At 48.5% G+C, this 14,061-nt stretch overlaps 1 protein-coding gene across 1 annotated transcript in view; it reads right to left on the bottom strand.

The window, feature by feature from the left end:
* Nucleotides 1–13,603, bottom strand: part of LOC308260824 (uncharacterized protein C1orf94) — a gene marked incomplete at both ends in the record, with an annotated part of 41,315 nt that extends 27,712 nt beyond the window's left edge. Inside the window, one exon of the mRNA XM_080692372.1 lies at nucleotides 13,275–13,603. Coding sequence (XP_080548498.1) covers nucleotides 13,275–13,603 — 329 coding nt within the window. The remainder of the gene's footprint in view (nucleotides 1–13,274) is intronic.
* Nucleotides 13,604–14,061: the final 458 nt, after the last annotated feature.

Raw genomic sequence — 14,061 nt, 5'->3', positions numbered from 1 at the left:
AAATTATTTTTTCCTGAGTTTTGCCAGTCCTAGCACCTCTCCTGTGCAGTTGCTCTTCTCCTTTGGGTTGGTAAAAACTATAAAATCTATCAAATTCCATCCAATAAATTATTCAGGGAGGGCAATCCAGCTCCTGGGCTCCTGACAAAGGAAGGAAGTCAAACTCGGTGTGCCAGGGGCTCTGGGGCTCCAGCTCCCACGCTGTCACCTCGGCCTCACCCACCTCTAGAAATGACAGGGGTCTGATGGCGGCTCTGCACTCAAATGCTATGCATTAATTCTGCATTTGCAGCGTACAGAGTTGTATAAAAATAAAGGCTATTGACTGGCTGGCACCCCTTCCCAGAATAATGACTAAGCAGGCATGCTGTTAGCTCCCCCAGCAGCAGTTCTGTGTACATGATAACACAGCAAAGATGAAAACTGCTATTCGTCGCAGCCAAACAACAGAAAAACGCAGGCCGAAAATTGTTGGCGCCGGAGGAGGACACCAAAACAAATATTTTCTTCCAGCTATGGCACTTGAGATCGACGACAGATGGATACGGTACCCAGGCCGGGTACCCTGGCCGCAGAGCTGATCGAAGAGTGAAAGGTCTCACGGAGACCTGAATTCGAATTGGGGTCCGTCTGCACCTGGTGCCTTTGGGTGAGATCCTGCTTTCTCTGTGTGTCTGTGGGGGTGGAACAGCATAGCAGTATGGTTAAGAGGTCAGTCCCCGGAGGGAGACAAGAACTAGATCCAAATCCCCACTGCTTAATGGAGGCCAAACCTTCAACAAGCTGCCCAATGTCTAAGCCTCAGGATCTATTTCCCAAAATGATAAGAGTTAGAATTTATTGCCTGCTAACAAACCAAGACCCTGTGCTAAGCCCTCTTCAGGTAAACTCTCATCACAGCCCCAACAGGGTACTGAGATAGACTAATCATAGTAAGACCCCCGTGCTTCCCCCGCCTTCCTATATCTGCACCATTTGGTAGTTGCCTTTGTTCTTGGTTCTGTAAGAAGAGTCTTGAAATATACTTGAGCATTAGGGCTTGGCTTCTTCTCTTGGGACTAGGAGCCTCCAGGCATACAAGCCCAAGCTAGCCTGCAGCAGGAGGACACATCAGATGGTCAGATGGAGGAAACCCCTCCCCACAAGGTGCCGTGTCCAGCAGTCGGCTGGACCCAGCTGGGTGCAGCTGCAGGAGTGAGCAGGAGCCAGGCTCAGCCACGCCCAGTCCGTGCTGGGAGAACCACCCTGCTGAACCCAGGCCAAATTACTGAACACAGAAATGAAACGAGGGCTGAGTAGACAGCTGGAGTTTTGAGCCACCGAGTTTCAGAGGCATTTGTCACATGTTGGAAGTTAACTGGTGCCGGCAGATCCAGTCAGCCCACTTCTTTTTAAATGAAGACACCAAGGGATGGAGAGGTGAGGCACTCTTCTCAAAGTGACGAAGTTGGGAGGGACACGGCAAGTAAATAGAGGTGATGGAGCGCAGACACCACTTGCTGAACCGTCAGGCTCTCCTCTGAAAACCGAGAGCGCGACGACGCAAGAGAGAATTCTAGGAACGCCACACATTTATGTTAGGAGTGCAGGGAAGGGCTCCCCACGGAAGTGTCGTTGAAGTTGGGCCTGAAGGATCCTAAGTGTTTAGCCAGAGAAAGGATGCAAAGTTTCCAGACCCAGGGGGCAGCAGCAGGTGCAAAGACCACAAGATGGGAAAGAGCTTGGCACAGTGATGGCACGAAGCTCACGTGCGCAGGGCACATGACCCAGGCAGGGGAGTCACAGAAGATCAGCTCAGGGGTCAGATCTGCCAGGCCCTAGAGATAATGCCAAGGAATTATCATCTAAAGGCCCAGGGGAGTCCTAGAAGAGATTTAGGTAGGCAGATAGCAGGCTCCAGTGTCCAGAGGGGAGGGGCATTTCTCCCAGGGAGCAATTCAGAGGAGTGACCACATGGACAGACGCCTGAGACAGTATCTACGATGACCGTGCTAGGTAACAGGCATTATAATTGTCATGTATCACCACAACTACCAGAAGGGATAGGAAACATCATCATTCCCAATGTAGAAAGAGGTAACTGAGGCTCAGGAAGGTTAAAAGACTTGTTCAAGCCACCCAAGGAGATCAGGACCCCAGACCATGTGGCTCCCAAGCCTCTACTCTTAACCATTGCCCCCCCCAAAGCGGTCCAGGTGGGGCACTCTAGCCTTCCCAACAGTCAATGCCCTGCTCTAAGCCTCAGCTGCAGGGAGGACAGGAGCCTCCAGGGATCAACCAGGGATCAGGAGGGTGAAGCAGCAGGAGACAGAAGGTGAAGGGCTGGCAACACAACAGAAACTCATGGAGCCGCTACACCCAGTAGAGGAGGCAGCCAAGCCCCAGACAAGGAGGGTCCTCCTCGTGTTGGTGGAGGTGCCAGTGTCCAGCAGCATCTCCCCAGGGGAGCCCCACCCTGGCTCAGACTGAGGCTGGGGGATATGTCTAGGGCTTCCTATCTGCACAGGGACCAATGGTCCACTTTATTCTCCCTGGTGTATACCCCACCGCACTCGGGGTCGCCCCTGACCAATGTGGAGGGGAGGGAGGCAGCCACCTCTGTCAACTTGACTTCTGTCTTCTTCCATCTTAAACACACACACATGCACACACACACATATACACATACATACATACACGTCACAGCCATGCATCCCCATGTACCTATGCACATGCACACGCCCAGCCATGCACACACATGAATGCACCACAGCCATGCACACACATATTCACATCTACAAACTCCTACACTCATGCACACCCCAGCCCTGCATGCACACATACATGTACAAATGCATACCACACCCATGCAGGCATAAACCACCACCAGCCACCAACTGCCTTCTTGCTTGGAAAACCAGCAGGAAGGAAATAAACCAGAAAGGAAGGTGCAGCCACCCCCTGAGAGGCCAGGATGACTGCTTTCTCTGTTCAGGGTGAAGGGGCAGCTGAAGGAAGCTGCAGACTCACTGGGTATCCTGGGGCTGTAGCCTGCTTCCCACAGGTGCCTGGGAAACTGCTGAACTCTGGGGATGGGACTGCTCTGGGGGGGGGCAGGGGGAGCAGGGGGAGCTTTAGGCACCCAACCTCTAGCCTTCCTCCACTCTCCAGGCCTCTGCGAGGATTAAGGGAATTGATAAATGTGAAAGCACTTGGTAAATTGTAACGAGTGCTCTGCAAATGTTAGCAGCTCTGACTGAGAGACTATGGTGTGCGAGCTGCCCTGGCCTCACCTCTGTCAAGGATGCCCAGAGAGGCCTCGCTTACCAAAGGTGCAAGTCCCGAGTCATCTGCTAAGTGGGGATGGGATGGTGACAGCCAGCCAGGGTTACAGGAGGCAACGCTGGGACACCTCAGCTCCTGAATGCCAAGCCTGGACCTGTGCTCACCTAATTTCTTAGCAAAGGTCTTCACGCATAGTAGATTCTGTTTTTAAAAAAGTCCCTGGCCTATACTTAGAACTCAAAAAAGGTCCATTTCTTTCTTCCACACTTGTCTTTGAAATACCTCCATTTCAGCTATGCCCCACGGGTGTTATTTGGGTCCAAGGTGCCTCCTCTTGGACTCCTGAAGTAGCAGAGAAACTTCTCTTCCTATGCCTAAGAGGCCTGTATGTTTGTTTCCAATGCAGATTCCTGGGCACCCTTGGAGCAAGGCAATGCAGTGGTCTGGATGGGGCCTGGGCATCTGCATTCTGAGCAAGTATCTTTTCTGTTTCCCCCTCCATGACTTCGCTGCAGGCACCAGCAGGGTGGAGACACCTGGCAGGTGTGAATTTCCCTCTAGATGCAACAGTTCACTACCTGTCAGCGAGGGCAGATGGGACAGTCTTAGGAAGCACATTGGCACAAGGAAGTGAGCTAGCTCTTGCCTGGCACCCCCACTTCCTTGGGGAAGCAGACACTGAGTTGGGCCAGAGACTGGCAAGGCTGGGTTTGGGGGATTTGAGATTCAGTGAGCTGGGGAATGAGACAGGAAATACTGGGGAATAAATACAGCAATAAAGGAGCTTCGGCTGGGAGCTACAGAGTGATTCTTATTGTTCAAATTATCTTTAAAACTTTTCATTTGAATCTGTTTAATAAGGGAAGGCTTACCCTAAGGAAGAGGTATTTTTTTAATGTGACTTGGGAGCTGAGTTGGAAAGAACGTTGCAACAAAGATATTAAAAAGGGGATTAAACCAAACCACTGGTGGCCCATCTCTGCAGGCTCCCACAACCTGCGACACAACTCCTGAAACCATAAAATTAAATTATAAAGGGGGACATGGGAAGTGGGGTGTTAATCATGATTCATCTTCCCTTGATGCTCATGGTTACCGGTGCTAAGCAGACATGGTAGGCTATTCTAAAGGGCTCCCCGTGTCTCTTAGAGCTCAGACCTGAAAGTCTCGTGGGGCTCCTATCCTTGCTCTGCTTTCTCCCATCTGGGTGTCCTTGGCCAAGTCGCCTAACCTCTTTGAGTCTCATCTTCATCATATATGAGATGGGAATGATACTGAGCATCTATTGGGAAGGGTTGCTAAGACAATGATGTAAGGCAGAAACTTAAAATGTAGAGCCTGGCATATCCAAGCTGCTCAAGATAATACTGGTTCCTTTCTCCACAGCCAAAGGCAGAAGGGGAAAAAGGCTGCCGCGTCTTGGCTTATTGATATTCTGTCCCAAGTCCCTCTGTGCTTTCTCCAATGGTCGTGACCCTTTGCTTGGATCCTGGCCACCTCTGGGCTTCACCCTCCTTCGGGTGGCATTTTAATGGCTCATCCATCAATCATTTCCTCATTCATTCATATACACTGCATAGTCACCGACTGCCAGGAACTTGGCCGGACACTGGGGAGACGAAGATGAGTAAGACACAGCCCTTGCCCTGAAGGAGTCCACGGTCAAGCTGGGGGAAGGCGTTGCTGCCATGAGGCAGGTGCAGTTGTGCCACTGACCGCCACTGCATCAGAGGTGCTTGGAGCATCATGTCCTCTACTCTGGCCAATGGGCAATGTGAGAGCTGGTTTCATTCCAATCTTTCCATTCCGTTGCCCTTATATGAAGGCCCATACCTTGTGGTCCTCAGAACCAGAGATGCTTGTTTCTTGTGATGATCTCATCTGCTTTCTCTCGTTAGATCATATTCGTTATGAAAACCAACTGTTAGGTTTTCCCTGTTTGCCCTGGCTTGCCAAGAATCTCAAAGCAAATGCTGCCCTCACTTTAGTTGTTTCCCTTAGCCTATGTTTCATTCTTTCCTTTCAATTCTTCCTCTCCTTCTCCTCCTCCTTCTTCTTTTTCTCCTCTTCCTCCTCCTCTTCCTCTTTCTCCTCCTCTGCTTCCTCTTCCTCCTCCTCCTTCTCCTCCTCCTCCTCCTCTTTCTCCTCCTCTTATTCCTCCTCCTCCTCCTTCTTTTCCTCCTTCTCCTCTTCCTTCTCTTTCTCCTTCTTCTTCTTCTTTCCTATGTGTTTATGTGGAGGGGTGGAACCGGGGACTGAACCTAGGGCATTCTACCTCTGAGCTGCATCCTCAGTCTATTTTATTTTATATTATTTTATTTTATTTTATTTTATTGCAGTACTGGGGGTGGAACCCAGAGGCATTCTACCTCTGAGCTACACCCCCAGCCCTATTTTTTAATTCTTTATTTTGAAACAGGGTCTCACTGAGTTGCAAAGAGCCTCACTAAGTAGCTGAGGCTGTTCACGAACCCAGATCATCCAGTCACAGCCTCCCAAATGCTATGATTACAAGCATATGCCACCATGCCTGGCTTTTATTTTTTAATTTAAAACAAGGTCTCACTAAATTGCTGAAGGCTTTGCCAAATTGAGGCTGGCCTAAAATCTGCAATCCTCCTGTCTCAGCTCCCAAATCATGAGATTACAGGCATGTGCTACTGCACCTGGCTTAGCCCATGTTTCTTTATATACAAACTCTCCTCTCCCCATATTATTCATATCTTGTCATTTTATCCTTGATAATAACAGCAATGATGAGAATGATAGGCATGATGGTGGTGGTGATGGGGATGATGGTGGTGGTGGGGATGGGGATGGTGGTGGTGGTGATGATGGAGATGATGGTGGTGGTGATGATGGAGATGATGGTGGTGGGGATGGGGATGGTGGTGGTGGGGATGGGGATGGTGGTAGTGGTGATGGGGATGGTGGTGATGAAGATGATGGTGGTGGTGATGGGGATGGTGGTGGTGGGGATGGGGATGGTGGTGGTAGGGATGGGTTGGTGGTGGTGGGGATGGGGATGGTGGTGGGGGGATGGTAATGGTGATGGTGGTGATGCAGATGGTCGTGGTGGTGATGGGGATGATGGTGGTGGTGATGGGGATGATGGTGGTGGGGATGGAGATAGTGGTGGTGGGGTTGGGGATGGTGGTGGTGGTGATGCGGATGGTGGTGGTGGGGATGGGGATGATGGTGGTGGTAATGGGGATGGTGGTGGTTGGGATGGGGATGATGGTGGTGGTAATGGGGATGGTGGCGGTGGTGGTGGGGATGATTGTGGTGGGGATGGGGATGATGGTGGTGGGGATGGGGGTGATGGTGCTGGGGATGGGGTGATGGTGGTGGGGATGATGATGATAGTGATGATGACAATGATGGTAATAACAGTGGTGGTGATGGCAGTGATGATTCCAGTAGTGATGGGAAGAATGTGATGATGATGATAGTGATGGTAACAGTGATATGGTGATGATTTGATGATGGCGATGGCTATGGGGATAATGGTGATGAGGACAGAGATGGTGAAGATGATGACAACGATGGTGATGGTGATGATGATAATGATGACATGATGAGAAGGAGGCTGAAGGAGGAATGGCCAGGTGACCTGAAGCCTCTTTCCATCAGCACTATGGCATGCACTAGCTCATTTATCAGGCAATGTTAATGTAAGAAGGTGCTGAGACCTGGTACTGGGGGACTCAAGGGCAAAGTACTTCACAGCTCTGTAATAATTCCCCAAATACTGAGAGAGGCGGAAATGTGCTTCAGGCAAAGGGATGTCCAACAGCTTCCTCAGACTCTCAAAGAAGTGTCTGGCTCCTCAAAGGGAAGAAAGCACTAGCCTGGGGGCTGTAGACTCCAGAGATCTTCAGGGCTGGCTTCAAGTTCCTGTGTATGTTTTTTGTCCTTTTCACCCCATCACCAGGTTTCAAGCTTCTAATGTAACAACAATAACAACGGCAATAGAGGATAGGTATTCCAAGAAAACTTTCCAGAAAAATAGAGTCCATCCACTTGTTTAAATAACAATAGCAAAATAAAATGGGTTTGCTGGGACAGCGATTCAAATAATGCCAGGTAATGCCAGGCCTCAGGTTCCCAATTCTCAAAGGCTCCACCAGGTTGGAGGAGTGGCTGATGAGAGCCGACAGTGAGTATCAACTCAATTAAGTACAGAACAGTCTCTTCCTTCTCATGACTGTCCAGAAAGATGCCCCTCAGGAAATGATTTTTGTTGTTCTTATTTACATTTAAATAAATTTCTTTTCTTTCTGAAGATTTATCTTCCTACTAGGATCTGACTGGAAAGGATGCTGACCACCGCCTGGGACTCTGCAAGCCAAGTTCTGTCTGATTTGCATAGAAGGGAAGGTCTCAGTACTCACTAGGACCCTGGAAGTAGCCAAGGAAACTGACCACACCAGCCAGGAAATGGTACCCAGGACTTTCATCATATTCACAGTGTAGGCATCTCTTCTGTTGACCCCTCAGCTTACTTCTCTCACTCCGTTGAGGAAGACTTTCCCGAGTCTCAAGCCCAACTCAGGTCACATTTCCTTGGTGTGCTGCCCCAGCACTATTTCTTCTTTATCAGAGCACTGATTGTAATGCGTTTCAGTCTGCCTTTAACAAGACATTGAAGGTCCACGAAGGAGGTGAAAGGCTGTCTCCCCCTTTCCCACCACTGTATGTTTTTCAGACATTGTCTGCCAGAAGTGAATTCATGGTACACGTCAGTGGGACAGCACTATTGTCGGCTGAATCTGTCCATCCTGTCTGCTAGACTGGAAGCTCGTTGAGGACAGGACTTCTGTCTTACTTATCCTTGCATCTCTGGGACCCAGCCCCAGAAAGCAGCTGTAAGTAAGTATTTGTTTAAGGATTCCCAAACTAAAGGAATTAGTGAATGCTTTTTCACAGTCAGGGCATGAAGTTAACAGAAAAACCCAAAGCCCCTATTCTGAGGCTGGGAAATTTTAGTGACAACAGGAAGGAATGAGTAAGTAATCCTTGAATATGAGTCAGGAAGCAGCTTGCCACATTCTCAAAGCTCAATTTTAAGACTAATTAAACGATAACTGAGCAAGATTATGGAGTTTAATTGGCACTAGACAGAATTATTGATTTCTTGCCAAAACCCATTTCATACCTACCTCTATTCTCGGCCAACCAGGGGCTCAAGTTAGACACCTAGGTTCAGCCCTATGCTTCTGTGTGCCTCAAACCATCAGCAGGTCCACTGGCTCATCTCAAATTTCACACTGAAGCCCCCACTTTTTCTGTCTGTGCTGTTCTCACTCTGGCCCAGCCACCGCCACCATCTGGTCTCACCTGGACACCCATTTTCCTCTTTCACACGCCTACTAGCTATTGCCATACAAAACCTGGACAAATCTTTAAAAAATCATCAATCTAGCTAATCCCAGTGATTCATGCCTGTGATTCCAGTACTTGTGAGTCTGAGACAGGAGGATCACAGGTATAGGCCAGCCTCAGCAAATTAGAGAGACCCTATTTCTTTCTTCTTCCTCTCTCCTCCTCCTCCTCCTCCTCCTCCTCCTCCTCCTCCTCCTCCTCCTCCTCCTTCTTCTTCTTCTTCTTCTTCTTCTTCTTCTTCTTCTTCCTTCTTTTTTTTTTGTTGGTACTGAGGTTCCTGGAAGCCCTTCTACCTCCGGGCTACACTCCCAGACCTATTTTTTTATATTTTTATTTGGAAACAGGGTCTCTTAAGCCAGCATGGCTGGCTTTGAACCAGCGCTATCCTCCTGTCTCCGCCTCCCAAGCACGGGGATTACGAGAGTGCATCACCATGCCCGGATACAGACCCTATTTCAAAATAGAAAATAAAAAGGACTAGGGGTATAGTTCAGAGGTAGGATGCCCCTAGGTTCGATTGCCAGTGCAAAATAAACAAAAATTAAAAAAAGAATCTGACTGTGTTATGAAAACCTCCAAAGCTGTCCATCCCCTAGCATGCAGAATAAGACCTGAGCTCCCTATAGGGATGCTCTAGGCTCCTCAGACCTCACCTGTCCAACTCTGATATTGCCTCATAGCATGTATCCATTATTCAATGCCCTCCAGCCACACTGCTCCTCTCAAAGCTCAGAGTCCTTGCACTTGGGCTCCCTTCAGTCTGAAGTTCTTCCCAGAAATCTCACCTCTCTGGCATCCTGAACTCAACTCAAAGGATCTGACACTCCATCTAATGGGGACCCCACTAGAAAACAGTACTAGAAAACAGTACTTCGCCGGGCGTGGTGGCGCACGCTTGTAATCCCCGCGCTTGGGAGGCGGAGACAGGAGGATCGCGCAGGTTCGAAGCCAGCCGTGCTGGCGTAAGAGACCCTATTTCAAAAATATAAAATAGGTCTGGGAGTGTAGCCTGGAGGAAGAAGGGCTTCCAGGAACCCCAGTGCCACAAAAAATAACAAAAACAAAAACAAAAACAAAAAAAAAAAACAGTACTTCGTTCTGTTTTCTCTCCATCATTGTACTCATTGATACCTGAAATTATCTCATTTGTTTTTATGTGATTTTCACTGGGTTCCTCCAATGGGAATACCAGTTCCTCTCCCACTCTGAAGTTAGAGTTTTTATTTACTTACCTGGTTCACATCTCTATCCTCCTAGCTTTTAGCACAGTGACAAGCACATAGTGGGTGCCTAATAACTATCTCCTGAATGAATGAACTCAAAATGTGTCTGTAGAACAAAGTTAGTGTGGAGAGAAAAGTGAAGGGGCATGAGTTACCATTTATAAAATACAGAGTGTCTAGAAGGAGAAGCCAGTGTGCATGCATGGGATCAGACTTGGTTCTTGGAACCACACTGCCACGAAGACCAGCACTGTGGACAGGAGAACGACTAAGTTTGTAAAGAGAAACTTAGAAAACTAGGGACATTTAGCTTGTAGAGACAAGAAATTCTAGGAGGGATATTATGGCCACCTTTTTACCACCTAAAGAGCTATTGAGAGAAGAGAGGACAGATTTGCTTTGGAGACCTCAGGACAGAGTCTAGATCAATAGATATTAGTTTCACAGAGACAGATTCCAGTTACAGGAAGACCTTTTGAGAGTGTTCTTAGCAAGGGAAGGGGCTGCCTTAGGAAATGGTAGCTCCCCATCCAAGAACCTGTAGGTGTGGACAGCATGCAACAAAGATGCTAAAGAAGCGATCCAAGCAGCAGAAGATGCCCACATCTCACTCAAACTTGAACCCTCTGGGTTTCTGTGGTGCATAGAGTTAGGGTTAAGAAAAACTTTTGGGCTAAAAAGTGTTGTAGAGCTTACTTACCTAGCTATCCTGATAGAAGATGCCATCAAAATCAAGTCTAAAAATTAAGCAATGGAAGTACTAGTTGAGCCTTATCTTGTAGGTCCGAAAGCATCCCAGATGCAGGGTGGCACCCTGGATTTGAAATCTATGCGTGATCATGCAGAGCATGAGATCCCAAATATGTTAAGTATCCAAAGACACTGCACACTGTAGGGGAAGAATCTTGATCATCATGACTGAGTATGGCTAAGCTGGCCTGGGTTTCATTTCTGAAACACCAACACTTCCTAAGTACATGACCCTGGGCAAAGAGATGGGCCTCTCTAAACCTCAGTGGCCTCATCTGTAAAAAAGAGTTTTCATTTAAAAGTGGGTTGAGGGACCTATTGAAACCAGAAAGGCACAACTTGATAATTATTGAAGCTCAGAATTAGACACATGGTTGTTCACTATACTATTCTCTGTTTTGTGTTTGAAATTTCCACAATAAAAAGTTTAAAAATGGGGAGTTACAAATGGTACCCACCTCATGTAGTAATTGTAGGGCTTAAAGAAATGTTTACCATCACCCTTGCAAAAGGAATTTTTTATGAATCCTAATTATCACCAAGACGGTTTAAATATTCCATTTAGCCACCCCAACGACCCTATGAAGTGCACAGTAATCATCTCCATTTGGCAGATGAGGAGACCAAAGCTCAGATAAATTAAACAGTTACAAATTCTGCAGCTGGCATGGGGCTGCGATGTGATCTGAAACCAGAGTTACCTGACTCCAGCGGCACAGCTGCCTTTTATTTCAAGAAGAGCTCATTGTGTTCTACTTGGTTGATATCTACACGATTATGATATCGTTTATTCATCTATGTCAGTGATTTCCCCAGCTCTTTTTATAGTAGCAGAACTCTTTTCAAATGCAGCCTAACTCAGAACTCCAGTAAGTAAAACTGATAAAAGCTCAACAGCTCTAGCTGAAGTGGGGCACTGGGTCCGGAAACCAGCCCACTTGACTCTGGAGCGGCCACTTCAACACCCTAGGGTTTAGGAAGCAGAGTGAGGAAACCCAGATCGAAGCTAACAGCAATAGCACACACCCCAAACTCTACGAATTACAGATCAAGGGCAGCCTCATTTGTATAATGCATCTTTCATTTCCTTGTCTCCCATCACATTTGATCCTCATTATCAGCTTGAAGGTGGACAAGGCAGGGCATATCACCCTCAGTTTGCAGATGAGGAGATCAAGGCCAAACGAAGTTAAGCAACTGGCCAAAGGTGCACCAGTTCAATTTTCGGCCAAGTGCAGACTGGAAGTAGAGTCTGACTCCATTAATTCAGTGTGACCTGGCAGAGAGGATGCCATCTACTGGAAATTGCTACTGACCCTTGTCCACAAAATGGACAATCAACTCCTTGGCCACTGAGAGCTGAGCATCCCCCCCACCCCACCAGGGCCCTGTCCCAGAGAAGATGGTGATGAGCAGGGAACAGAGCTCAACGCCACTGAAGGGCCTGACCGCAGGATTTGGGCTGTAGACAGGCCATTCTGTCTGAGCCATGTCATGCTGAGCATAGAGCAGAGGAGGCAGCAACAGCCAAAGTGCCTTCCACCTTCATCTGCAGCAAGGAAATAAGCCCGCAAAGGGACAGCAGGCAGTGTAGACCTAGGTGACAGTTACACTTTGCTTTTCCGCTTAGCTCTCGCTTAGATAACTGGAAAGCAGATGATAAATGCCTAAATGTCCCCCCACTCCAGAGCATCTCTGAACTGAGCTGGAGCATGTGTTGTAGCAGACAACACTTAATTATCACTTAGCCTTTAATTAGCACTTAATTATTAACACTTAATCCATCTGTAAAATGGGGATGCTAATACCTGCTTCATAGGGACTCAGGGAGGATTAATTAAGGTTTGCGGCCCACTTTGAAGATACAAAGCATTGAAGAAGTGCTCAACGGTGGCATTAATAACCACGGCAGATTTACTTCCTTTTCTTAATGAGGTTCCTCCTTCCTCTCTGCTCCTTTTTCTCCTCGCAAATATTCATCCCCAACAACATCCATGCAACTTTGTCCTGGGGGAGAAACACTTAGCTCTCTCTGTGTTTCCCCGATACAGGATTTCCCATCCAGGAAACCAGCTATTTACAGCCATCTTCCCGCACTTTAATTTTCTATTATGTCCTCTGAATATGTCAATGCCTTCCCAGTAAATATTTTGATGTGCGCTCTTGCAATAGCTTGTGTGGAGGCTGAATGGGACAGCTGCTCCCTGTATTAGGGGATTCCAGATGTGGTTTAAAACCACCAGACTCATCTGTGGGAATGCCAGGCCTTTGCAGGGGAGAGGGGGAAAGGATCTTCTATTGGCCTCTGGGGACAGCCATGAGCCATCTAACCCTCAGCCTTGGCTATGGTGGGTTTTCAAGGACCTCAGAGCCACATGGGATTGCCTATGCATTTAGGATGAGAAATGTCCCCTTAGTGGCCTGGTGAAGAGGCAACCTGGAATAGGAAGCTGGTCTGGCCCTTAGCCCAGGTAATTTCAGGACCTTGGTCAGTTCTTCTGTGCAGACTGGACAGAACAGTGCAGGGTGGAGGAAAAGTATACAGGGATTGGGGTTTAATCAGACTGAAAAGTGGGCAGAACATTCCCCCAGAAGGTCACACTTCATCCCTCCCCTCCTCCTTTGCTGCCAGGCAAATAAGGGGCTACTTACTCTTCTTGCAAGCTGAGGTCGTGGTCTCTTAGAGTGCCAGCTGTGGGGGCTGAGAGCTGCTCCATGGAGGTCCTGGGCTGCAACGCCTCGGGCAAGCCCTGAACTCTCTTCCAGATTTCATGGCAAGTCTTGTCTAAGCTGTCTTGGGGTGTGTCCTGGTGGATCCAGACGTATCTGGGGAACGGGCCCAGGGCGGATGGGCGCTTGGCCACCAGGGCCGAAGAGGAAGGAAGTCCATTCCCACTGGCCATCCTCCTCTTTTCTTTCTGGAAGCCCCTTTGTCCACCCAGGGCTTGCAGACAGAGGGACCATCCACTACCACCCCTCATTCACCAGAAAGGGAGCCGAGGGTGGAGCTGGGAAGCAGATCAGTCCTGTCTTGGTGTTGCTCCAGCCAGCTTATGGTCAGAGGCCTTGGGTTTATGAAGGGTTGGTGGGTGGGGGGCAGCTTTCTTTTGGGGAGGGGGAGCTTCTTTTGATTTGTTTTTATTTGCTCTTTCTTGACTTTTGCCCCCCTCCCCTTCTCCCTTAGTAAAAAATATTTAAAAGTCAACAAAAACCAGTAGCTTAGTAACTGTGGAATCCCCCGGAGCTCAGGAACCAGACACCTGGGCAGGCAGAATGACATCTGGAAACAGCTGGCGGGGGAGGACTGGATCTCCCCGCAATCCCTGGCACTCCCCCCGACGCGACACCCCCGTGACACCTTGGGGCACCTGGGGCTCAGCCCATTCTCGCCCACCGAGTCACAGGGATGGCTGGGTAAGGGCCACGGGGTACTATGCTA

Source organism: Muscardinus avellanarius, assembly GCF_963383645.1.
Source record: "Muscardinus avellanarius genome assembly, chromosome: 3".
Taxonomy (NCBI): Eukaryota; Metazoa; Chordata; class Mammalia; order Rodentia; family Gliridae; genus Muscardinus; species Muscardinus avellanarius.
The sequence above is the reverse complement of the archived record's forward strand: the minus strand, read 5'-3'. Positions and strand labels throughout refer to the sequence as shown.